General features: G+C 41.7%; 1 protein-coding gene and 1 non-coding gene across 2 annotated transcripts in view; one reads left to right on the forward strand and one right to left on the reverse strand.

Moving 5' to 3' along the window:
* Positions 1 to 25,183, reverse strand: part of LOC129325233 (leucine-rich repeat-containing protein 27-like) — a 43,096-nt gene extending 17,913 nt beyond the window's left edge. Inside the window, exons 1-6 of the mRNA XM_054972857.1 lie at positions 24,965 to 25,183; positions 23,697 to 23,827; positions 20,197 to 20,255; positions 15,312 to 15,464; positions 7,821 to 7,943; positions 1,824 to 2,070 (exon numbers count right to left, since the gene is read on the reverse strand). Of these exons, the coding sequence (XP_054828832.1) occupies positions 1,824 to 2,070; positions 7,821 to 7,943; positions 15,312 to 15,464; positions 20,197 to 20,255; positions 23,697 to 23,827; positions 24,965 to 25,183 (932 nt within the window). The remainder of the gene's footprint in view (positions 1 to 1,823; positions 2,071 to 7,820; positions 7,944 to 15,311; positions 15,465 to 20,196; positions 20,256 to 23,696; positions 23,828 to 24,964) is intronic.
* TRNAA-AGC (transfer RNA alanine (anticodon AGC)) lies at positions 8,979 to 9,050 on the forward strand. The gene has a single exon. It is a non-coding gene; the product is annotated as a tRNA-Ala (tRNA).
* Positions 25,184 to 25,591: the final 408 nt, after the last annotated feature.

Below are 25,591 nucleotides of genomic sequence, written 5' to 3' on the forward strand. Positions count from 1 at the left end.
GAGGGCCAAGCTACAAGTGACAAATGACACTTGAACGGCAAGTGTATTTCTCCCTGTTCACTTGCCCTCCACTCAGGGCCAAGCTACACATGACGAATGACACTTGAACGGCAAGTGTATTTCTCCCTGTTCACTTGCCCTCCACTCAATCCACTTGCTGTTCAAGTGTCATTTGTCATGTGTAGCTTGGCCCTATATCCACTGGCTGTTCAAGTGTCATTCGTCACTTGTCGCTTGGCCCTGAGAGGTGTTATGATAGCTCTCTTCAAGTATTTGAAGGACTGTCACATACAGGATGGAGCAGAGTTGTTTTCTGTTGTCCCAGAGGGTCAAACCAGAAACAACGGATTAAAATTAAAGCAAAAAAGTTTTTAGCTGAATATTAGGAAGAACTTCCTGACAGAGTGGTTCCTCAGTGGAAAAAGGTTCCTTAGGAGGTGGTAGGCTCTCCTTTCTTGTAGGAATGGCTAGATAGCCACCTGACAACAATGATGATTCTAGGACTCAATATGAACATACACAGATCAGGAGAAAGAGGACATGAAGGAATGAACCAGTGCTAGGCTTTCGTGGCCTTTTCTTAAATGACCAGGGTAATACTGATCACCACTTTGGGGTCAGGAAGGAATTTTCCTCCAGGCCAGATTGGCTGGGAATCCTGGAGGTTTTTTATTTTCCTCTGGACATAGAGCAAGGGTCAATGGGGGAGGTGAGGGCAGGGGGAGATAGCTGTGGATTTCCTGCATTGTGCAGGGTGTTGGGATTAGATGATCCTTGGGGTCCCTTTCAGCTGTATGTTTCTAATACCTATAATGTGCATTGGCTATGGGGAGAGCTTAGAAGGCAGCAGATTTCAGCTAAATATTAGAAGAAACTTCCTAACAGTAAGAGCTGCCCAGTGGTGAAACAGACTCTCTTGGGAGGCGTTGGACTCCCTTTCACTGAAGATCTTTAAGCAGAGGTTGGATGGCCATCTGTCAGGAATGCTGTGGTGTATTCCTGCACTGGAAGGGAGGTAGATTACATGAGCTCCAAGGTCCCTTACAGCCTTTAACACCAAAACCTCCTACACTACCATCAGTGCACTCCCTACAGCTGCTAACATGAATCAAATGCGAGGTAATTCATGCCAGTCTACTGCAACAAAAACAACAGTCTTGTGCCATTCTATTCAGCTTTTCTCCCTATCCAGTGTCTGCAATACAGTGGTTTTGTGTGTAGTCTCTTGTTCCAGAAGCAAGCAGCATGAAAGAGGCAGGCAGGACTATGACCTAATTTACTCCATATCCAGGCACATCAGCCCTCCTGTTCCTATTTAAGAATGTCATACATTCTTGAATATATGATTAGGGACAATTTTAAAACACAAAGAGAGGGTAGTACCCATATAATGCAGGACAGATGTGTGCTCAAGTGTCTGGAAAAAATGACAAGAGGTAAGGATGGATCCCACCACTTCACATAGCAAAGTTTATCTATTAATTAATTGAAATATTTATATACCTTTCCTTTTGGCTGAACTTTGAAGCCTTCCTCCAAATTAAGCAGCTCTTCCAGTGGAAAAAAGCCACTTAAGTGGAAGGAAGGCTCCTTACACAGGAGGAAGGAGGGTGGTTGGTTCCACTCTACTATGCAGGGACAGTCAAATAAGTAGAGGGGACAGGTGTGATTGCAATAAGCCATGCAAAGAGGTCAGTACAGGAGAAAGCAGTCCTTCAACCACAAGGTCCCAAGAAGTTTGGTTTTTAAAATATAAACCGCAGCAAGATTTGTATTAAGACAGCTTACTGTATCCCAGTTCTAAGGAACATAAAAAATGTCACCTGGATGAGGCAACAGACCATTTCCGAGAGAGGCTCTGTTTTGCCTTGGATTTCCTTGAGAACATGGAAGTCATAGAGTCATTGGATAACTTTTGATCAACCAGATACTCTTCTCTTTCATCTTGCATCATTTCTTCCCTCATCTTCTGAAATTGTATCATTTCCTCCTCGTTAGGCCATCCATCTGACAAATCCATGCTTGATTTCATGAGGTCTGTCAAGTTTAACTTTTCAATGGGAGGCATTTCTGTTGGAATCAAAAAGAGGTCACTAGAGTCATTTACAGAACCAATCAGGAAGGGAAGCTGGCAAAAACAACCAGGTCAGTCTCCCCTCTTCAAGTTTAGCATCAAGATAAATGTGACTTTACACTTGAAAGCCTGATTGGCTTTTCTTACTCTCTCCTCTTCATCACAAGTAAAGTGCAAACATAATCTGAAGAAGGACCAGTAGGGAAAGAAAATAATAGCAACATTCACAGAACTGGTGATATAAGGCAGAGAACAAAACATGACAAAAAAGAAAATCATACATGTTGCAGCTTTCTTTCTTTCTTCCACATGGATTATACCTGAGCCTAATTTTTCTACATCTCCTAGGGCTAGATCCAGACACCTTTTTCGCTGTCTTTCCCAAGTCCCTGTCCCACATGACTTTTGTCCATGAGTGTCCCGTGATCTTTTGGTTGTCAAAAGGGAGCACTCCTTTCTTTTTATCAGAAGAAAAACTGGCTGCATCCAACCCCTAGTTTCCTTCTATCCATGCTTTTATACTTCCACTTTTAACAAGCTTTAATAGGAAATATTGAGCCTTTGGAAAGCCTCATCCTCTTGCTGCCTATGAATTCCTCCAGCCTAGTGGCTGGGGATCCCAAGACTTAAGCCCTGTAAATCTCCCTCACTTCACCAGCTATCTTAAGACACTACCTTCTTGGTTCTATACATCTTTTCAAATTCTATTACCCTGCAGTCCTATAAACTTCCTATCCTAAATATTGCATCATGGTAAGCAAATGCAACGCCTACTGAAATATCTAGATAAAGAGCTATGATCTAAAGAGTTACTTTTCATCACACTGGAGGAAAAAATATAATACAGCATTTCTGAAGCCATGTCAACTAATTTGGTTTAATACAAGGTGGGAATGGCAGCTTAAGTCACAGGATCTTTCCTACCATCTGAGCATCTTCATTGCTTTAAAGCAGAAGTGGGCAGATGGTTGTAGGATTTTCTATCAATTTACCTATTACTGCTAGAAAGATATGCCTGTTCAAGGGAGAATATTCCTCAGAAAGGTCTGGGAGGAAAGTCTTTCATATTTTGGAATCTTAAATCACAGTACAGGCTAAATCCCATGATAAGCCTTTGCACTGGTATAAAACATGGTTTGATGGACAGGACTGGCTCCAGCTCTGCCTCTCCTGAGAAAAACCAATAAGAGCAGGTAGAATGCTGGGCCAGTGGTAGCTGGTGTCCATTGGAGGAGAGTGAGAGTGGGGCAGAAGGCTTTGAAGTGGCTAAGAGAAGACAGCAGAGTTATTGCTTGCTTTTACAAATCTGTTCTGTTACACTGAAATCTTCCCAGTTTAACCCCAGTCTGAGTTTAAAATGTCCACTCCTATGTTCCAGCTTGTAAAGTTTATTTTTATTTTGTTGAACCCTGGCTAGCTTGAAGTTGTTGGCTGAAGAAAATTAAAGCATGCTCACAAACCTCAGACACTCTGGCCATGACAAATGGGCCGATATAATTAATCTAAATGGTGGCAGCATATACAAGAGAAAGTAAACTCTACGTTCCCTTTCTCCAATAGCTCTGGGCAGTAGCTGAGTGACGGGAAGTAAACAGAGGGAAATGGCTTGACAGAGAGCAGAACCACAAGTGACAAAAGGCACAGATTGGACACTTGTCAGCTTCCCTCAAGTTTTGATGGGAAATGTAGGCAGCTTGGTGGAATGTTGGACAAGTGACAGTTGAAAAGTCCATTGGACAGCAGTCGGAGAGCCAAGCTGCAAGACCAGGATGCCTACATTTCCCATCAAAACTTGAGGGAAGCTGACAAGTGTCCAACCTGTGTCAGGCGTCACTTGTGGTTCTGCTCAGAGACTCTGAGAGTGGAGCCCCCTGTGTATTGTGTTGTGTGTGTGGTGACTACTGCCTGGGAAGCCCTCCCCTCCCCAGATCTGTGAAAGGAGGTTTAGGGTGGGTGGGTTTTCTGTACCATGCATCTGACGAAGAGAACTGTGATTCTCGAAAGCTTATGCTACAATAAAATTGGTTAGTCTTAAAGGTGCTACTGGACTCTTTTTGATTTTGCTACTACAGACTAACACGGCTAACTCCTCTGGACCTATGGTGGGTGGGTGGGTGATGTGGAAAGGTGATCTACCATATATGGGTTTAAAAGAAATGCAGGAAAGTGAACATCAGGGGTTTTTTACTGTATAGGTATATGCCTATAATAAGCATATAGAAACTGGAGTGCTATGTATTTGGTTGATTCCTGTTTCTAGATGCCATTTCCAATTTAGGGTGTTGGGTTTAATATCCAAGACTCAATTTAGATCTGGTCTACACATCCAGAACACTTAAGTTGCATGCTGATCTCTTTAGGATAGAATGGACTGCATCACTTAAGACTGCAGATAAAGGAATCGTATCATTGACTGCTTCCCTAAATTAAAAATGGCTCCAGGAACACATCCATGTAGGAATGTGCAATTTGGGTTCGAAATATAGCAAAAATACTGAATTTTACCTGATTTGGTGAAATTTGGTATTATTGAACTTAAATGAATTCAGTAATACTGAATTTAAGTTTACCGAATTTAAGTTTACCAAATTTATTTTTCCCGCTGTCCCTTTGTTAAGAAACAGCAAAGAAACATGGTTTCCTGCTTTTTTTACCAGATGGGAGGGGGGAGAGGGGGGAGAGGTGGATCAGAGGCGGAATCAGAGGCAGAAGGGGGAGGGAGTGTGAGTAACCAATCCTTGCAGCAGCTCTCCTTCTCTGGCCAATGAGATTCTCAAGAAGGAGAGTGCCTTTTTTAAACTGCTGCAAGGAGTTGAATTAGCAGGCTTGCCTCAGTCAGCCTCCATTTTGTTCTGGCCTGGAGATTCAGAGACACTGACTGCGACTGGCTCCTGGAGTAGATTCCTAGCTGCGGCCTGGTTTGAGAGTTGTAGACGCACTGGGTTTTTTTCTCTCTTTGGGAGGAAGGGGTTGTCCTGGTGTTTGGGAAGGATGAGGGGGGGAGAGAAACGTTTTTTTTCAGTTTGCATTTTAAAAACTGATTTTCTGCTGTGTGCATATGGGCTTTGGTTGGGCTTTTGTGTAGGGGTGCTATGATTTCTGGCTTTTGAAGTTCTTTATATTTACTGTTCATTTTGCTGTTTGTTCTTCAGGGGGGGCTTTTTCCCCTTTTGGACTTTCTTTACAGAAGTTTGGCTGGCATTTTTTGCTGGGTTCAGTTTTCTCTTGGTATAGAAGTTTGACTTGGTCAGGTGTTCAATTGTTATTGGTTGTTCTTTACCGGGGGAGGGGGGGTGTTGGCGTGCTTGGCTCAGTTTGTTAACTTAAACCAGTTGTGTGTGGGTGTGCTTTTTGGGTATCCTGAGTTTTGAAGCGTGAACTTTTAAAAAGTGTTTTTAAGATAGGCTAGTTGTAGGTTTTCCACATAGGGAATAATGGAGTTTGAGGTGTTTGGGGGCACCTTCCTTGAGGGGCCATAAAATGCCCCCCATAGTCCAATCTTCATGAAACTTGAGAGGGTCATTAGAGGACAGTTAGGAGCAGGTTGACTGCAAATCTGGTGAAATTCGGTCAAAAAATGACACCCCCCGGCCACCGGAAATTTCCAAATAGAATTTCCCGTAGGAAACAATGGCCACATTTTACCGAATTTGCTCTATATTACCGAACTGAACTGGAGAACGAATTCAGTATTCCCCAAATTCCATGTATGAGATGTATTCATGACCTGTATTTTTTTTTTTTTTTGGAAAAGCCCAGAAGGAAATTTTTAGTTAGTTATTTCATAATGTCTCTGCAATGAACAAACAGAACTTGAACAGCACGGATTATGAGGTTTCAAAATATCTTTTGCAATGGAATTTTGAAAGCAACACAAAATCCTGCTGCTTTATAAACAATTAAACAATTGAAGAGCCCTATCACATATTTCGATGTATGATTTATTTGCATATAAAAAACTGTATTTATAATTTCTAAACAATCGTAACAAAATACTAAAAAACACAATTTTCAGAAATATATTTACAATAATTTATAATGCAAATGTTACATATGTACAAATACATTTCTATTAGAGTAAATATATATAACATCCATTATAAATGTTTATGTCTTTTTATTATTTTATTCCAGAAATTGCTGATTATACATTATGGATGTCAATATATTATGAGCTTCAATGACATACAACAAAACAATTTTCTATTAGAGTTGTACATTGGCAATACATTTTTCAGTTAAAAGTATAACATTCTTTTATTTCTAGGCACTGTATCAAAACAGGTTATTTGATGATGAAAGCACCCATGCAAGAGTGCAGGAGTTCAGGAGTCCACTTACATTTGGAAATAAAAGAAAGATCATGACCCCAATCTAGAGCTATATTTGCTCTAATGCCACTGCATGAGTGGCCCTCCCTCCCTGATGGGAGGGAGGAGGAGGAGGGAACTCCATCCTCCCCCTTCCATCTGAAAAAGGCAGCGGGGGAAGTTCAAAGCAGCACCTTTCTTGATGTTTGCAAACAGCAAGAAAAGTTCTGGCAGTTCTACCCAAAGCTTCAGAAGCTTTCTGAAGCGGTTTAAATCCTGAATTCTGAAGCACCTTGCTGCTTTGTAATTCGGGTTTTTCCAGATCTTTTCCCACTTTGGTAAACCTGAAGCAGGAAACCTGAATCTTTTGGGGATGCACACCCCTAAATAACAACATTCGATCTATATACTGCCCTTCAGGACAACTTAACACCCTCTCAGTGCAGTTTACAAAGTATGCTATTATTATTCTCACACCCTGTGAGATGGGTGGGGCTGAGGGCCAAGCTACACATGACGAATAACACTTGAACGGCAAGTGGATTGAGTGGAGGGCAAGTGAACAGGGAGAAATACACTTGCTGTTCAAGTGTCATTCGTCATGTGTAGCTTGGCCCTGAGACAGCTCTGGAAGAGCTGTAACTGACCCAAGGTCACCCAGCTGGCTTCAAGTGGAGAAGTGGGGAATCAAATCCATTTCTCCAGATTAGAGTCCCACCGCTCTTAACTACTACACCAATCATAGATTGATACATTGGTTTCAGAATGCCTTGAACAAAATTAACTCATTATTTATAAGACAGAGAATTAATTTTTATCATACTTTTGAACATACATTTAGAACACCAGGCGAAAAGCACCCCTCTTTATCAGAACATTGGTAAAAACTCACATTATACAGCCTAAGAGGCAATGATGTTAGATGGTTGTGCACATCCTAAGCCTCTGCCTAAGATGCCTGCGTGATATTGTTGCCAAACAGGTTTCAAGTCATGTTTTGGGATACTGCAGTGATACTGGATTCTGGTATAGACAAACATCAGTAACGCACATAATAGGAGTGCATCCCATTTCAGAATAAAAAATAATTTGAGTACAGACTTCAGTTCCTTTTTAAAAATTCCAGTGACACTAGAAAGGCCACAATGCACACAGCCCTTTGTACCACTATGCTTGCAACATGGAAAACTGCTTTTCCTCAGCAATTTAACAATGCAGTTTGACTGTGCCCAGCAAATATATATCAAGAAGTACAAAGAACTAGTTTAGTCTGGAAAAGTCCTTGTTTTGATCATTCCCCCCAAACATTTATACTGTATGTCTGAATTATATTTTCTTATACTATATTGTAGAAAAACTTAAATTAGTACAAATACAAAAGAATTAAAATGAAAATGTTGTCCTTGTCTAACACTAATGGCTCCTACTGAACTCACTAATGAAGCTCATCTGTTTCCACAAATCGTTGAAAGCTTTCCTACGGTCTGGTGGTCTGTCACATTTTCTCTTATATTCTCTGACAATAGCCTTTGCTTCTTGTTGCAGCGGAGAAGACAATTCTGTGAAATATAGAATTTCAAAGGAAGTGCATGCTTTATAAAGAACTGAATTGATATGGGCTAAAGGTTTGCAAAACACATTATAAAGAATTCCTTGTCCGGTCAATGGTCTGTTCTTGCAGTGGTTAACAAAATACCTGAATCCAGAGCTGATATTTGTGCGCTCTCTCTGTATATATTCTTGAGAGATATGTTAATGTGTAGAAATCACAAGCACATTTGGTCATTCAAAAAAGCATCACATAAGATAGTGAAACACTGATGGTTTAAAGCATGAATCAAAGACGTGGTATATAAGAAGGAGTTCAATGGATTCTATTTTTTGCTTTCTCAGTAAATCTTCTAATTTACCTACAATAACTTGTCTATTCTGCTGGACATGAAAAGGTTATACAAGTATTAAAAACACCATTTGATATGGAAGGCGCACAAACTTTACCAAAAGACAGAGTCTGTGTCCTGAACAGATTTTTTTCAATCTGTCGATATGGTTAATGCACCATGTGATATAATCCAAGAAGCAGCCATTTTTTAAATTTGAAACAGCCCCATATTGTCAGTATTTCATTTAGTGATCTATAGATGCGCACTTCCTTATTTCTGCAAGCATATGCAAATTTAAACATCAGTATTCAACATTCTTGCCATAGAAAATAGAGGTGCGGTTCCTTTACATGCTCGAAAATTGTATGTATGATCCGATTCATACACAATAGTGCTGTTCTGGGTTTTTGGTTGTCCAGGAGAGAAAAATCTGGCAGCTAGGTTTTGTAAAGTAATGCAGTTCCTGGAGAACCTACTATTTCTCAAATTGGCTTTTATACCACCATTAACGGGTTCGTTGCACGAGTTCAAAATTTCTCCTGTCCCCTTGACAATATTTTGCAAAGCAAATACATCCTAACTCCTGACATCAACCTCTTTTTTTGTGTAGGAAAACAAGGGCTTTCTCCTCCATACATGAAAATCCACATTCAAGCCAGAAATCAATCTTACGAAGTCATTTCTGACTGAATAGGAATACTCTATTGGGGAGGGGATGTGGCTTTGTGGAATAGCCTCTGCTTAGCATGCATGAGGTCCCAGGTTCGATCCCTGGCATCTCCAGTTAAAAGGACCAGGCAGTGGGTGGTGTGAAAGACCTCAGCCTGAGACCTGGGAGAGCCACTGCCAGTCTGAGTAGACAATACTGACCTTGATGGATCAATAGTCTGATTTAGTTTAAGGTAGCTTCATGTGTATTCATCCTCTAAATATTAGCTTTTGACTACAGTGTACGGTTAAGAGCCAAAAGCACCAATTCAGAAAAAGATCATTCTCTGGATCAGGAAGCGCTGCTACAAATGAGATGCAGAGTTTTTTTTCGGGGAAAAGAGGTGGAACTCAGGACCACACAATGATGTCGCTTTGGGTCAGCTGGAACAAGGGGGGAGTTTTTTAAAGTTTAAATCGGCCTTGGTGAAAATGGTCACATGGCTGGTGGCCCCGCCCCCTGATCTCCAGAGGGGGCAATCTAAACTCCCTTGTCTGGAGATCAGGGGGAGGGGCCACCGGCCATGTGGCCATTTTCAAGAGGTGCCGGAACTCCGTTCCAGCTGAAAAAAAGCCCTGGAGATGCATATCCAAATGTAGATGTCTTCCTTCTTGAACTGCATTGCTTTCATTGAGATGCACATCTTCATCCATGTCTTGAATGCATAACTCTTGGAGACTAGAGCAAGACTGAATGCAATCTTTGGTTTCCCTTTTTAAAGGCACTATTACAAGTCTTGGCACTGCCCATTCACAGCAATGCTTTCCTTCTTTATCAGTCGAGCCTAGGTGCTAACAGAGAAGAGCCAGGAGATAAAAGCGCGCTGAAACTTTGAATGAAATATCACTCATAGGAGAATCACCTAGCCTTTAAAAATCACATTATCACTTTAAATTCCTCTTCAGATTCACGCAGTTCTCTTATCCACTGCTGTTTTAGAAAGTTCCATCTCTTCTCTTTTCCTCATAGGTGCTTCTAGTTATTCCTTTGTTTTCAGCAATCTCCAGCAATTAAATTATCCTGAATGTTGACATCTTAATCTCTATCTAGTCACCACTTCTTCTACATCATATCAGAGCCTCTTTTTCACATGGAACAACGCAGCAGTTACTTATGGTTAGCTCAGATCAGAACTAGGTTGTGTGAGACTTACAGCTTGAACTGAAATCATGAGACAAAATAGATCTGACAAATCATAAAGACTGGTGTGACGGACAGGCCCTGTTTGAGTGACAGGTCTTGAATAGAAGGTTGAGAGAGAGTGGCAGTGAAGAGCAGTTAAGACCGTTTAGAATAGTTAGTTGGGAGTTTTGGCAGTTAAGAGAGACTCTGGGAGAGTGAAGGGCTAGCAGATGTGTTTAGAGAGTTCACTGAGGAGGATTAGTTAATGAGGTATCTGGAACGTTTAATTGTTTAAGGCTGTGCAGGAGGAAGATAAAATGTGCTTCAGTAAAGTTAATCTATTCTGTTAACCATCTGAGTCCGGTCTGATAATTCCTGCCTATCTTATACGCCCTGAGGAGAACCACCTCTCAGCCTGTCAGACTAAGAGCGGGACCACAAGTGACGCCTGACACAGGTTGGACACTAGTCAGCTTCCCTCAAGTTTTGATGGGAAATGTAGGCATCCTGGTCTTGCAGCTTGGCTCTCTGACTGCTGTCCAATGGACTTTTCAACTGTCACTTGTCCAACTTTCCGCCAAGCTGCCTACATTTCCCATCAAAACTTGAGGGAAGCTGGCAAGTGTCCAACCTGTATAATGAGGGAAACCCCAGGAACCTCACATCTGACAATAAATATATCAAACAACTTTAATCACAGATATCCATCTCATTCTATAAGAATACAAATTCAGTTCATACAAAAATACAAATTCAATTCATGTGATATTATTCAATTCATACAATATTACCTAGAGCCCACACTATATATGAATACAGCTAAAGTCCATACAATAGGACTAGGCTCGAGACCCGTGTAAGTCCAGTGTATAAATATCAATAAGTAGCTAATGCGCCAATAGCGAGTCCCAAGTAGCTGTAATTCCTGTGTAGATTTCAAAGCGACTGATGCCACGCTACATATGCAGGAGCCCCGATCGGGACTCCCAACGAATGGTGCGTAAATTTCAAAGCGGCTGAATCCGCGCTGAAGGTGCCAGAGCCCCCTCTGGGTCTCCCGGCAGATGGCAACAATTGGTGCATAAGTTTCAAAGCGGCTGAATCCGCGCTGAAGGTGCCAGAGCCCCCTCTGGGTCTCCCGGCAGATGGCAACGAGCCCGCCAGCTACAAATGCTCGTTTCGGAAACCCTTCTTCTTGGCCACCTTATAATCCTGTAAATATTATATTTCAATATTTTCATTCAAACAGCCGCATTTGTTCCATGTTATGGACAAGAAATCAATCTAATATACTTACATAACAGTCAGAAGCTCAGTTTTCCGGTGGGTCAGTCTGTGCCGACACTTTCACTCTGTAATCAACACTAATTACAAGCAGGTGTTTGTCTATAGTGCCATATCCTTTAAATACCCCTACGGAACATCTCTTAAAGTGACAGTATCCATATTCAGTTCTAATATGAAAGGAGTCGATACAAAAAGACAAATAGACAAATTACAGGAACACTGTAAAATTGATCTCACTGTTCAATCCATTAGGTATCAAACAATTCATTCTATGAATCCATTGGGCTTCCATCTGCAATAATCTGGTGTTACTTACTTTGTCAACTTGGACCACCTCCAAGAGTGAATAACGAAGTTCCCTCTCACTATTATGATGTTTCATGAAGTGATCCACCAATGGGGCTTCTAAATTTTTTGTACAGATCCTAGACAAATGTTCTCTAATTCTTACCCTCACTGGTCGTGTAGTGCAGCCCACATAAATCAAAGGGCAGGGACACTGGATGATGTATACCACCTGTGGCGTGGAGCATGTAGAGAAAGACTTAGAGTAAAGTGGTCTGCCTGATTCGGGATGGAGAATTGAAGTTAAAGGGATGCTCAGGGGGCACACATTACAGTGGCCACAATTATGATGTCCAATTGGTAATGAGGACGGAGCCGTGACTTCCCTGAAGTCTGGATGCACTAGAACGTCCCGCAGACTTCTGGTTCTTCTAAATCCAATTTTTAAAGGTAAGTCACATCCCGGGATCTCCTTAAGAACATGCCAATACTTCTTGACAATACTGGCTATATTGCCAGATAAATGAGAAAATTCCAGTCCCCACGTCAAACCTTTATTCCCTTGACTCCCCAAATCATGTGGGTGCAACAGATCTTGTCGTCGCTTAGCTATGGCACGATTCAAAGCATTTCCTACTACTTCTTCCGGATAACCCCTATTCCTGAAAGCTCTGTACATGTTCTGTGCCTCCCATCTAAAATCAAAGTCATTTGTGGAGTTCCGTTTCAAGCGGAGGAATTGCCCGTAGGGAATATTATTTTTAAGATTGCGTCTATGAAACGATGCATAATTTAAATAGGCAGATCGATCAGTTGGTTTCTTATACGGTCTGACTCCCATCCTGGTGTCCGATGTTTTATATACTACTACATCCAAAAATGCTACACATTGATCATGCCCTTGATGGGTAAACTTGATATTCTGATCTAGTTGGTTCAACCAGTTCACGAAGCCATTGACTTGGTCCCGCCCCTTTATAATGAGGAAAACATCATCAATAAATCTTTTCATAAAGATAATGTTTTCAAAAAAAGGGTTGCTATTCCTATTCAGTATGAGACATTGGGTCAGTATGAGACAGAGCTTTCAGGAATAGGGGTTATCCGGAAGAAGAAGGGTTTCCGAAACGAGCATTTGTAGCTGGCGGGCTAGTTGCCATCTGCCGGGAGACCCAGAGGGGGCTCTGGCACCTTCAGCGCGGATTCAGCCGCTTTGAAACTTATGCACCAATTGTTGCCATCTGCCGGGAGACCCAGAGGGGGCTCTGGCACCTTCAGCGCGGATTCAGCCGCTTTGAAATTTACGCACCATTCGTTGGGAGTCCCGATCGGGGCTCCTGCATATGTAGCGTGGCATCAGTCGCTTTGAAATCTACACAGGAATTACAGCTACTTGGGACTCGCTATTGGCGCATTAGCTACTTATTGATATTTATACACTGGACTTACACGGGTCTCAAGCCTAGTCCTATTGTATGGACTTTAGCTGTATTCATATATAGTGTGGGCTCTAGGTAATATTGTATGAATTGAATAATATCACATGAATTGAATTTGTATTTTTGTATGAACTGAATTTGTATTCTTATAGAATGAGATGGATATCTGTGATTAAAGTTGTTTGATATATTTATTGTCAGATGTGAGGTTCCTGGGGTTTCCCTCATTATACAGCTTTGATTGGAACCTGTCCCGTCTTATATGAAAGTGTCCAACCTGTGTCAGGCGTCAATTGTGGTCCCGCTCTCAGTGGCAGAGAGTGAGGAGGTGCTGGTGCAATAAAGTGACATTCTAGTTCCAGTTTGTGTCTGTGAGAGCTGAGGAGGATACTATTCTGTCCAGAGAGTGACCCCGCTTCCAGCCAGAGTTATAGCCTCATGAGGAGAGGTCTACAACACGCCAACTGAGCTGGAGTGTAAGCAGTCCCTATTTCTATTCCCTGTCAGAAGGGTCCCTCGACCAGTGAATACTTCACAGGTGGTGACAGGAGCTGTGAGATCCCAAATCAGAACCGCCTTAAGCTAGCAGAATCCATCACAAGGGGTGGCATCGAAGGGTGTCAGCCAGAGAAGACAGGGGGATCCGTCACAACTGGAACTGCTGAACTCGTATCGGCCTACAGCTCTATCTCATACCAGATTTTTTATGCAATCCCCCTGCTTGTACCTGAAAGGAAAATGGCTGTATGACTCTGGCTTCCAGCACTTCTTTAAATGTTGAAACACAGTGACTTGGATCCAGTGATGCACAGGCAGAAACATAAATGGACTTAGTATAGTATCACTTGCACGGGATCTTGTGCAACACAGACATTTCCTCACTATATATTACAGAGCCCAGAAATTGGTGCACAAGATCTTATACAAGCGGAAACACAAGTGGGGATACAACGAGCTTGACTTCATGCAAGTGGCTACTGCAGTCTTTTTCTTTCATTTCTGCTTGCACAACAGCTTATGTGTGTATTCAACTGGAATTTCTGCACTGGATCCCACTCCGTTTTTTATGGTAGAGGAACAGCCTCATTACATTTTTAGAAAACAGCTATTTATAGGTAGTATATCATGGCTAAAGACATGATGATAAACAGAAACTGAGGGCCAAGCTACAAGTAACGAATGACACTTGAATGGCAAGTGTATTTCTCCCTGTTCACTTGCCCTCCACTTGCGCTCCACTCGATCCACTTGCTGTTCAAGTGTCATTCGTCACTTGTAGCTTGGCCCTGATTCACAATGGCTGTGGCAGATGACTATGCTCTCAAACACTTCCAAGAAAATGCTGACACCTGTTTTATATGCTTAAAAGCCAAAAAAGACCGGATGTGCAGAGGTTCGGCAGAAAGCAGCAGGTGACAGGTCGTGTCAGGGCCAAGCTACCAGTGATGAATGACACTTGCCTGGCAAGTGAACAGACTCTCGTGTATTCCTCCCTGTTCACTTGCGCTCCACTTGATCAAGTGGAGCGCAAGTGAATGGCAAATGAACAGGAAGGAATACATGTGAGTCTGTTCACCTGCCAGGCAAGTGTCATTTGTCACTTGTAGCTTGGCCCTCAGTTCATATTGTCAAGCTAACATTAAACTAACAGCGCTATCTCTATGCAGAGTTACGAGTTCTAAGTTCATTGATCTCTTTACCCTGCACAGGATTACACTGTTAATTGTTCTGCATCCTTGAAACCTAGATGGCACAGAGGAGGCTGATGTGGAGAGTATAGACCATTGGGATACATTTCCATATAAGAAAGAATACCAACATGAGTACCCCCAAAATTTAGTACATGGATCATTAATTACCTTTATTAAACATGAAGTCTATATTAAGAAGGAATACTATTAAATATTAAGATTATATTCTATATTCCTAAATATGAAAACTCTTAGATGGACAAACTACTGATATTAACAACGCAATCTTAAGCAATTATATCTTTCTCAGCCCACTTACTTCCATGGACTTGGAAGGGTGTAACTTTGCTTAGTACCATACAGTAAAACTTACCGCCTCATGCCCTAAAACAGAAATAAGGACTAACACTCCTGATGCCTAAACTATATGTAGAATTTAGTATGAACAATTCTATCCCATGTAATCAATAACTAACTACTATTCAAACACATATATTAAAAATCCTTGTACCTGGAGTAATAAGATCGGAGTCATCAAGATTCTGCTTACTGTACTTTCGAAGGAAGCATAAAATAACTGGAAGGCCCTTCTGTACCACTTCAGGCGGTGGATACTCCAGAGGACAATGTCTGAGATTCAGGGCTGTAAGTGAAGTTAAATCACCTGGGGGGGAAACAAGGACAAAGTTGAACTGGAGAGTTTTTTTAAGAAAGAGCACTCTCCAGATTCTGTCCTGAACCACTAAGTGTGTGAAAAAAGCAGGGATTTGGACAAATTCAAGAAATCATAGGCCAAAACGGATCTGACAAGATGCCAAGCAAAACCATCTAGTTTTCAGGCCTTATTATTAAGCAGAGACACCTGCGTCCAGTGCCCCAATCAGCAGACCTCTTCCTACCCAGCACTGCTGCACTCAGCCTCCATTGCTACTTCTACCTTCTATCCCAAGTATTCCCACTGTTCATTTCTCCTAACCCCACCCTCCCAACCTCCAGTTAACCTACTGCTTCTTTCCTCTTTCCCTTAGTCCAACACATAAGAGAGCCAGTTTGGTGTAGTGGTTAAGAGTGTGGGACTCTAATCTGGAGAACCGGGTTTGATTCCCCTCTCCTCCACTTGGAGCCAGCTGGGTGACCTTGGGTCAGTCAATTAAGAGCAGCAGGACTCTAATCTGGAGAGCCGGATTTGATTCCCCACTCCTCCACTTGAAGCCAGCTGGGTGATCTTGGGTCAGGCACAGCTTGTAGGAGCTCTTTCAGCCCCACCCAAATCATAGGGTGTTTGTTGTGGGGATAATAATGACATACTTTGTAAACTTCTCTGAGTGGGTGTTAAGTCATCCTGGAGTGTGCTATATAAATCCAATGTTTGTTGTTGTTTTTATTATTATCATCATCATCAATGGCAACCCCCTATCAAGGAGCTTCACGGGCTGTGCTTCAACTGCTGTTGTCCACTGTTCCCAGGCTCTGCTTTCTTTTCCTATGAAAACTCCAGATCTCCGCATGTCTTTGGGTAGGGAATGTAGAAAGGAGGGGACACGGGCAAACCTTGAATGGCTCCTTTCTTGATTGCCTGGATAGACCAACTTGAAACCCCAAGAGCCGCACAGAACTTCTGAGCACCCATTTCATAGATCTCTTAAATTCTTTCAGACAGCACAAAACAGATGCAAATTCACAAAGGGCAGAACTGAAAGCTGTTTGACAGTTCTGTACTGTTTGAAAAACACTTGCATCTTTAAATTACAGTGGGATAGGTACCCTGAATTTTCCCAAAGAAGTGGCTAAAAGGTTCGTGCTATTGCATATTCTGCACAGAAGCTTGCAAAAACTGTGGAATTATCCCTGGTCAGCCCTGTGTGAATCATAAGAGCAGATGATAGAGGCTAGTTTTGTATAGACTAAAAACTGTACTTTTGCCACTGAGCCGACATGATCACACAGAGCGAAGGAAATATACTGGCTCTCTTAATGCTAGGATGCAGTTAATCATGGCTTTGCAAAATGAGAGGCACCGTAAAGAGTGGCTTCTGTAAACTGTATAAACTTGTGATTTTAAGAAGTTTTTATTCCATTTTCCACCCTCCTTCCCTCACCGCCCAAGTGGTTGTAACAAAGCTACTACTAAAGCTGTTCTGTTGTATGCCCACAACAGACACGTAGACTCCTCTGAAGTCTCAGCAGAAAGGTGGTTAGATCTGGGCAAAACAACACAGCAACCGAGGTAATTTCCAGCAGAACCTAACAAGGGGGTTTTCTACAGTGGGTTTTTTCATTGGTTTTGGACCCATACTGCTTGGATTTATTCCTGATTTCTGCATACATTTTTTTGCCTTTGTTTTTCATTTTGGATTTTTTTTGTTTTTTCTCCAGTTTTTTAAAAACCGCTTTTACTCCAGTCTTTTTTTTTTTAAAGCCGATTCTGAATTGCTTTTCCTCCTCGTGCCTAACATTTCTTTTGGTTTTGTTCGTCCTGCTCACTCCCACCCACTTCCAACCCACTTTTTGATGATTGGACATTTGTTATCGTCAAACCCCTCCCCCTCCAGGTTTTGTATTCAATCTTTTTTTTGAACAATCATCACTTTCATATCACTATATGGACATACCATTGTAACAACAGATGCAGCAGGTTCTCTGAATTCAGTTTTCATTTTCTTTTTAAAAAAGTAAATCTCCAGCCCGTTCCCTTTAAGAGATACGCATTTTCCTTTTATCTCCATATCAGAAGGGGCTAGAGACTTACTTTTTAATATATAAAGGAAAGCAGGAATTCATAGAATCTTCTTCATCTATTATTACAACAGTATATCAACATATCAATGAGAGTGGGGGGGTTTAAAATTGCAAAAGCTCTGGTGGCCCAAGGGAGGGTTCTGGCCACTTCTGGCCCCTGAAGAAGTGGCATGGTTTAAAAGGGACACAGCTTTTGCTGCTCCAGGCTCCATCTTCTTAGGAGTTGGTTTGCCCCGCTGGTGCCAACCTCCACCTCCTTGTTCTAGGTTGGCCCAGGCAAGGCACTCCAGTTTGGATCATGGAGGAGAGGACTTGGGGATGGGTGAGGGAACTGCTTTCCTTTTAGGTTTCCCCAAGCAAAGACAGGCACAGTGTGCTCATTTTTGATCTTTTTACAAAAATCAGCCCTTACATCAATATGCCAATATAAGCAAAAGCAAAAAATTAAAAAGGGTGTGCACGCTGTGACACCACTAATGTTGCCACAAATGGTGATGACAGCACCCTCCCTTGAAAATCATGATTATTTAAGGCATGTGACAAAGAAAGGAAACCTACTTCAAAACTGTAAAAATGAAAGAGAGGGAATGTGTGGAAAAACTGTACTCAAACCAATTCCAATGCTTGTGAATTGACTGCTAAGAAAATAAGGAATTAGTCAAAAGGTACGGAAAAGCCCAAGAAAAGCACTAGCACAGTGGAGACCTTTCATACCAGTAACATCATCATCATCAATAGTAATAATAATATTCCACCCTCCCCACAAGTGGTCTCAAGGCGGGTCACAACAGAAGATAAAATATATAAAGATAAAATCACAATCAATTAACAGCTTCTAATAAAACACCTGCTCACCGTATAAAAACCATATAGCATCTGACAGAGGTGGAGGTGCGGCTTAACCATGCGTGGTCGCTCATATATGAGGAGTAGATGGTCAACACCCTCTACAGACATAGAGGAGACCGGGAGAGAGGCTCATTTGGTGGAAACCCTGATGGCCTCAACCATATGCCTGGCAGAACATCCTAACTGGTAGTTTAGGAATTAAGTACTTGACTACTTGATGCAGAAGGCCCCTAAAGCATGGTGCTCAGGCTAGGCAAGCACACCCTCACTGAAGACTCACATATGCTTACAACTATGAACAATGTTGTTCCTTGAATTCCAGAAATGAATCTGAGGAGCCGAAATGCAGAGCTCTAGAAATTTAGCCTTACAGAACTCTGAAACCAATATTAAAAAATCCAGCTTCTCAATAATGACCTCAAGTCCCTTGATGCTCTGGGCTTCTTTTCTCTGGATTCTGTCATATCTAGTACGGGAAGAGGAGAAGCCCCCATTTCCTTCTCTATTGTTTTGATCTTTAAAAAAGTGTCCTCGTCACATTCGGGCTTGGGTGTCACCAATATGCAGATGACACCCAACTTTATCTGCTGATGGATGGCCGACCCGGATAGGGCCCGGATGTCCTGGAGCGGGTTTTTGAGGCTGTGGCTGGATGGTTGAGACAAAGTCGACTGAAACTCAGATCTCGGCAGTTGCCAGGTCCTCTTTTTACTACCTCCATCAGGCCAGGCAGCTTGCCCCCTATCTGTCATCTCGTGACTTGACTACAGTGGTCCAAGCAATGGTCACCTCTAGACTGGACTACTATAACGCACTCTACGCTGGGCTTCCCTTGAGCCTGATCCGGTGGTTACAACTGGTGCAGAATGCTGCGGTGCGAGTTATTACCAGAACACCAATACAGGAACATATAACACCGGTACTGTGCCAGCTACACTGGCTACCGGTGGAGTACCGAATCAGGTTCAAGGTTTTGGTACTAACCTATAAAGCCCTAAGTGGACTGGGACCGTCGTACTTGTGGGACTGCCTCTCCCCATATGAGCCCCAGAGAACTCTTCACTCGAGCAACAAACATCTGTTAAAGATCCCTGGCCCTAGGGATCTTTAGCATCGACCAGGGCCAGGGCGTTTTCGGCCTTGGCCCCAACCTGGTGGAACGCTCTGTCTTGCAAGACCAGGGCCCTGCAGGACTTGTCATCATTTCGCCGGGCCTGCAAGATGGAGCTGTTCCACCAGGCATATGGGCGATGCTGGGCGGTGCCCCTCCCCCCAGTGGGGGGAGGTGAGTTTCTGTGCCCTCCCGTCCAAAGTCATCTCACATCTTTATATGATCGTCTATAGATGGTGATAGGTGAATGTATAATGTGCTGCTATGTTTGTAATTTTGATAGTTGTATTTACATGGTGCTAATATGTTTTAAATGAATGATATGTATTATTTATATTTTAATGGCTATTGCTGGTGAATTGTGTAGAGTGTTTTAAATTGTTGTGATCCACCCTGAGCCCACTTGGTTAGGGAGGGCGGACTATAAATTTAAGTAAATAAATAAATAAATTCTGAAGAACTTTTACTGATTTATTAGACCTAATCCCGATATTGCTAATCTTAACCTTCTTGTCTGTTGTTAATACATTTTTATTCAACATCATGGCACACGGCACAAAAGAGGTAGATGGACTGTATTATGATGAAACCTATTGCAAGTTACTTATTATTTATAGAGTGTGGGTACAGTAAGGGCTAATTATTAAAAACTGTCAGATTTTTTTAAAGCATGCATTACCGAAGAAAAAGTACTTACCAAACTCAACAGGCAATCTTTTAATAGGATTTCCTTCTAACAGCAGAGTTTTCAGTTGCCTTTGCAAAAGAAAAGGGAAAAATGACAATAACAAATATTTAAACAAAAATGAATTATATAACCATTGTTATTTTTAATTATATAATTTTGTTTCGCGACTTTTCCCGTTATAGGAATAATATTTCAAAGAGGCAGATATATGCAGCCAGAATCTGAAAGGGATCTAATTAATGAATTAGGAATCCCCAAAAGAAATAATGTCATTCTTATCAAGCTGCACAGCTTTGCCATCTTCATAGGATGGGTACAGAATGGACACCGTAGGTGCTGCTAACAGTGTAATTTTTCTGCCGTGTACAGTAACTTGAGGACTTTAGCCTCTGCTGGTACAAGTCTATCCCACGCTCCTACACATCACTGCAATGCACATCTTTTATGGATCAGGGCAGTAGACCCTTTACGCTGGCCTTTCTGCTTTGGAATACACTGTATCTAACCATCACTTTATTGCAGGAATGCCCAACCTTTTGAACTTGCAGGCACCTTTGGAATTCAGACGCAAGATGGTGGTAGGAACTACAAAACAGATGCTGAGGGCAGAGCCAACCGTAAAATGGCTACCATGAGAAGTAGAGCCAACTACTAATGGTCAGGGAGTGAGGTGATGTGTAACTCTAATAATAACTCTTCAACATTTCAGGCAGAAGCTCTGTTTATTTCGATGCCTTCTAAAAATGAAGGCATGGTACTGCGGTAGCAGCTGCCGCCAAAAGCACCTTTTAAAAAATCTGCACAGCCAATCAGATCGCTCTCTCTTACTTCAAACTCCTTATTGAAATCCATCTTTTCTGTTAAGACTCTGGGACAACCCATTAGGTACCCACTTCTACTGAAATGGTTTAAGTACGTATTACTGAAATGAAACAAATGGACCTTTTTTGTATTCTGTGAAGCAGCATGCACGTTGATGGCACAAAATAAATTAAAAAATCTCTTGGGGAAAACCTGCTTATATATATGTAGTTGCTTAAACTACTGCACGTGCCTATAATATGAAATCAGTGTATTTGCATCAGTGTATGCATGACCGTTATTTCATAAATCGGACTGGAAAGACCTGCGTTCAAATTCTCACTTTGTCATGAACTTCGCAGCCTTGGACCACTCACCATTCTCTCAGCCTAACCTAGCTCACATAGTTCTTGTAAGGATAAAATGAGGCTGTAGGATGAAAACACACATGCCACCTAGGTGGAGAGGCAGGATAAAAAGGTGAGCAACACAATACATTGAGTTTTTCCTTCATGGCAATACACAACTTGCATGCTGACTTAAAGGCTACCTCTGACAGGTGGAGCCACATTTATTTATTCACGTCTGCCCTATTCATAAATAAAGTGATGGATGGGGTAACCCATCGGCTCCTAACATCTCAGCCTGGCACGATTGATTGTGGGACCTGTTTTTCATGGGAAACATTTCATACAAGCTCAAATCAACAGATTCGACCGACCCACAATCTAGCTTTTGGGAAGACTGGTAACTAGTTATAGACTATTTGACATCTTGTGGAGTGAACTCGAACTCTTTTGACCCCTTTACCCTCTAAAGAACATCTGGCACTGCAGACAAATTACCTTTTTCATGTATTATACAAAACACCCATCTATTGTGTTATGCAACTTACCTGAATTGGTACTTGTTTCGTTTTTAGTTGTGTTTGGTGTCATAAAAATTGTAAAAAAATGTTCCAAAAATAATTTTTTTTAAAAAAAAAGTGATGGATGGGGAGGGTGTTCCCTATATGCTGATTCATGATGGTATTTCAGTTATCTGTAGAACTTGTGTAACTTGCTTTTCTCCTTACAAGAAAGGAGTGCTGCGTATCAGCTGTGGAACATCAGGGGGGAGGATTCTAGATAGTTTTGGTGTTCAGAGTTGTTTATCCTAAGTGTTGGCTAAGGGGCCAGGTGTTGGGAATGAGTGGGATGCAGGCCTACAGGCCAGCTGTACTAAATCAAATCATTAAGCTTAGCAATAAAAGGCCAAGGTTGGAAAACCAAGGTGGGAACTTCAACATAGGCATATCAGATGCTGTGTGCTTGATTGATGGCCTGGGGTCTCTCTTGCTGTTCAACTCAGGGCTCCTAGCAGCTGAAGGCGAGAATTCTTGTAAGGTACAAATGCTTTCCTGTTTGCCTGTATATATTGTTTGAATAAAGCATTTTGCTTTCCTTATCCACTGGCGTGCTTATTGCCTCCAAACCTAAAAGAACCGCTGCATTTGGCAGAACATCCCCGGTCCTAGGGAGGCTCGCCTGGTCATGAGCAGAGCTAGGGCCTTTTCAGTCCTGGCCCTGGCCTGGTGGAACTCTCTGTCTGATGAAAATGATCCTTCTGCCAGGCCTGTAAGACAGAGATATTCCTCCAGGCATATGGCGTAGGCTAGGCTGGGCCCCTGCTGGCCATACTTGACTTGACTTGAAAAGATCTGTCCACCACCCTATATATATATAGATATAGATATGGATATGGATATATGGGCCATGTCGGAAATGAATTAACTCTTCCATTGCCATCTGAGAATTGTTTATTGTATGTAGTGTTTTAAATTTTATTGTAATGTTTTATCTGCTTTTATGTGTTTTTATGTAAATTAAAATGTTGTGCTCCACCCTGAGTCCACTTGGTAGGGAGGGCGGACTAAAAATCTAATCTAATAAATAAATAATAAGTATCAAGGGCTTTTCTTTTGGCTAGGTTAAATGCTTTTCCCTCCACAGTTTTTCAGGACAGATTCCGAGCAGTAGCTTATTCAGATAGATTGTGTATTTGTGGATCAGGTGCAATTGAAACATTGGCTCATATTTTCTCTGAGTATGTACTGGTGCCCCTTTGAAAGATCTCTGGATTGCTTCAAGTCCTTCTTCTACTTCCCCAGCTTTTTTGCTAGCTGATACTGATTTTGGCACCTGCCCTCTGGAATGAATTGCCCCCAGAGATAGGTATGGTCCCTGACCTACACACCTTTCGCTGTGCCCTTAAGACGTTATTGTTCCAACAAGCGGGGCTGGCCTAAATGTGTTTTAAGTGAATTGTCCTGTTTTTAGTTAAATTATTTAATATGTTTATATTTTATATTCTTATTGTTTTATATTTGTATGTTTTACTTTTGCTGTACATCGCCCTGAGTCCTTCGGGAGATGGGCGGTATAAAAATTCAATTAAAGTAAAGTAAAGGTATAATGCTAGTTTTGGCAAAATCTCTGGCTGCTGTAATTTCAAGGTGATGGTGGAATTAGAGGGTGATATTAGTGTGATTTATGTTGTCCAAGACCATTGGGTCAGTGGACTATTTGAAATGAAGAATTTCTTAATCGTACTTCACTTTCTAAGCCAGTAAGAACAACATTTACTAATTTCACAACGAATATTTATTATGCAATAGACAGAATAAGAGTAAAATTATTTTTGAAGTAGAAACATAGCAGAAGACTTACTTGTGGCATCCAATTCCAGGGGGAAGCTCTTTAATTCTATTATATCGCAGATCCAGCCAAACAAGATTTGGCAGGTGCTGAAAAAAATCCTCAGGAATCACAGACAGGGCATTTCCTTCCAGATGCAGATGCTGAGAGAAAAATATATTTTAAAAATACAGCAATTTTAGACTGCTTAGCAGAGACGGGCACGGACCGGGAAAAGACCACGGGCCAAAAGTTCATGGAGTTTCATGGACCAGATGGACCACGAACTTCCACAAACTGGGTCTGTGAGGCCACTGCTTGCAAGCGGTGCAGGGAGTGCTTTAATGCCCCTCCCTGCTCCAGCTGACTGGCGGGGTTTAAATTATGATTATTATTTTTTACATTTCTAACTTGCCCTTCTCACAAGCAGGCTCAGGGCGAAGTACAGCAGTTATAAAAATATAATACAAATATTAAAACAATTCATAAAACAACAGTTCATCATAAAATCAACCAACAGATAATAACTGTCCCAAGATGGGGCCAATTTCAGATTCCTGCCCATCAACATACAGGGGAGGGAAGTGGACAGATAATGTACTGCAACCCATACATGGGTCAGCAAACGAATGGGCACTACACAGCCCCGTGCTGTACCCATATATTGGGCAGCCGGCCGGTGGACACTGTGTAACCCCACACTTAGTGGGAGGCTGGTGGGAGGCTCAGTGAGGATCTCCTGTTACCACTTGCATGTGGTGCTGGAAGTGCTTTAAACCCCCCTTGGCTCCAGCTGAAGGCAGAGAAGTCCCTGACTGGACTTCTCTGGAGCAAGGGGGGGTTTAAAGTGCTCCCTGCGTCGCTTGTAAGAGGTGCTGGGAACGCTTTAAACTTCAAAAAAAAAACCCACAGACAGACCAATGGAACACAGACTGGCAAAAAGGTCATGGGTCTGTGGAAACCGGGCGTCCCTACAACCCACTGGTTTGCGAACAACAAACTGAGCCGGTCAGTGTGATTTTTTGGTCCATTTTCTGGTCCATGCCCACCTCTACTGCTTAGTGTACAATCCATGCATTATGTATAAAACTAATATGTAAAATTTTATCTAACAATCATGTAATTTTGCAGGATTGTATATAGAATTACTGAAATGTAAAATGCACATTTACTTTGCTTAATCTATTATGAACTTTAAGAAAGTGGAGAAGACAATTTTTTTAAAAAAAATTAACCTACTATTCCACTATTCTCTAAAGATTATACATTTTAATAATTTGTGCAATATCTGAGAAACTTACTTTAAGGTTTAATAAGTTATATATATCATCAGTTAGATGCTGCAGATCCTTTCTGCTCAAATCTAGAGAGACTGACGAATTAGGCAAGTCCTCAAGAGTCTTGCTGATACATCTCGAGGAGGCAGAGGCAGAAGCAGAACCGCTCTTCCCCATTTTTTGTTCATTCTGAAGGTTATCACCATCAGCACAAGTTTCTGTGGAAGACCACTTTTCCTCCATTTGATGAGAATGTACTTGGGCTAAACCAAAAAATTCAAGTTCATCATTCAAAGGTAAATAGTGTGAAAAATTGCAGTTATTTTTTTAAAGGAAAATACCAACACACACCCCGCACAGAATATGCTACAACAGGAGAGCGGACAAGGTAACTGGAAGTATAATTGCTGGTGAGGTGTCAGGTCTTGAGTTTGTGGTGGAAAATAAAAATAAATTTCATTATCTTGGGGCTGTTCCTAAAGACTCAGAAGCTGATGATGGTGAAGGACAAGTTTGTTAAACTAGTAAAGGTGTTTGTAATCACTACAGATGTCTGTATTCATGGCATGTCAAATTAGGACTCCATAGGGTGCAAAGTATTAAGAAGTTGTTAAAAGATTGTGGAATTTCCATATCTGTTTATAATAAGGC

The sequence above is a fragment of the Eublepharis macularius genome, chromosome 2 (genome assembly GCF_028583425.1).
Source record: "Eublepharis macularius isolate TG4126 chromosome 2, MPM_Emac_v1.0, whole genome shotgun sequence".
NCBI lineage: Eukaryota > Metazoa > Chordata > Lepidosauria > Squamata > Eublepharidae > Eublepharis > Eublepharis macularius.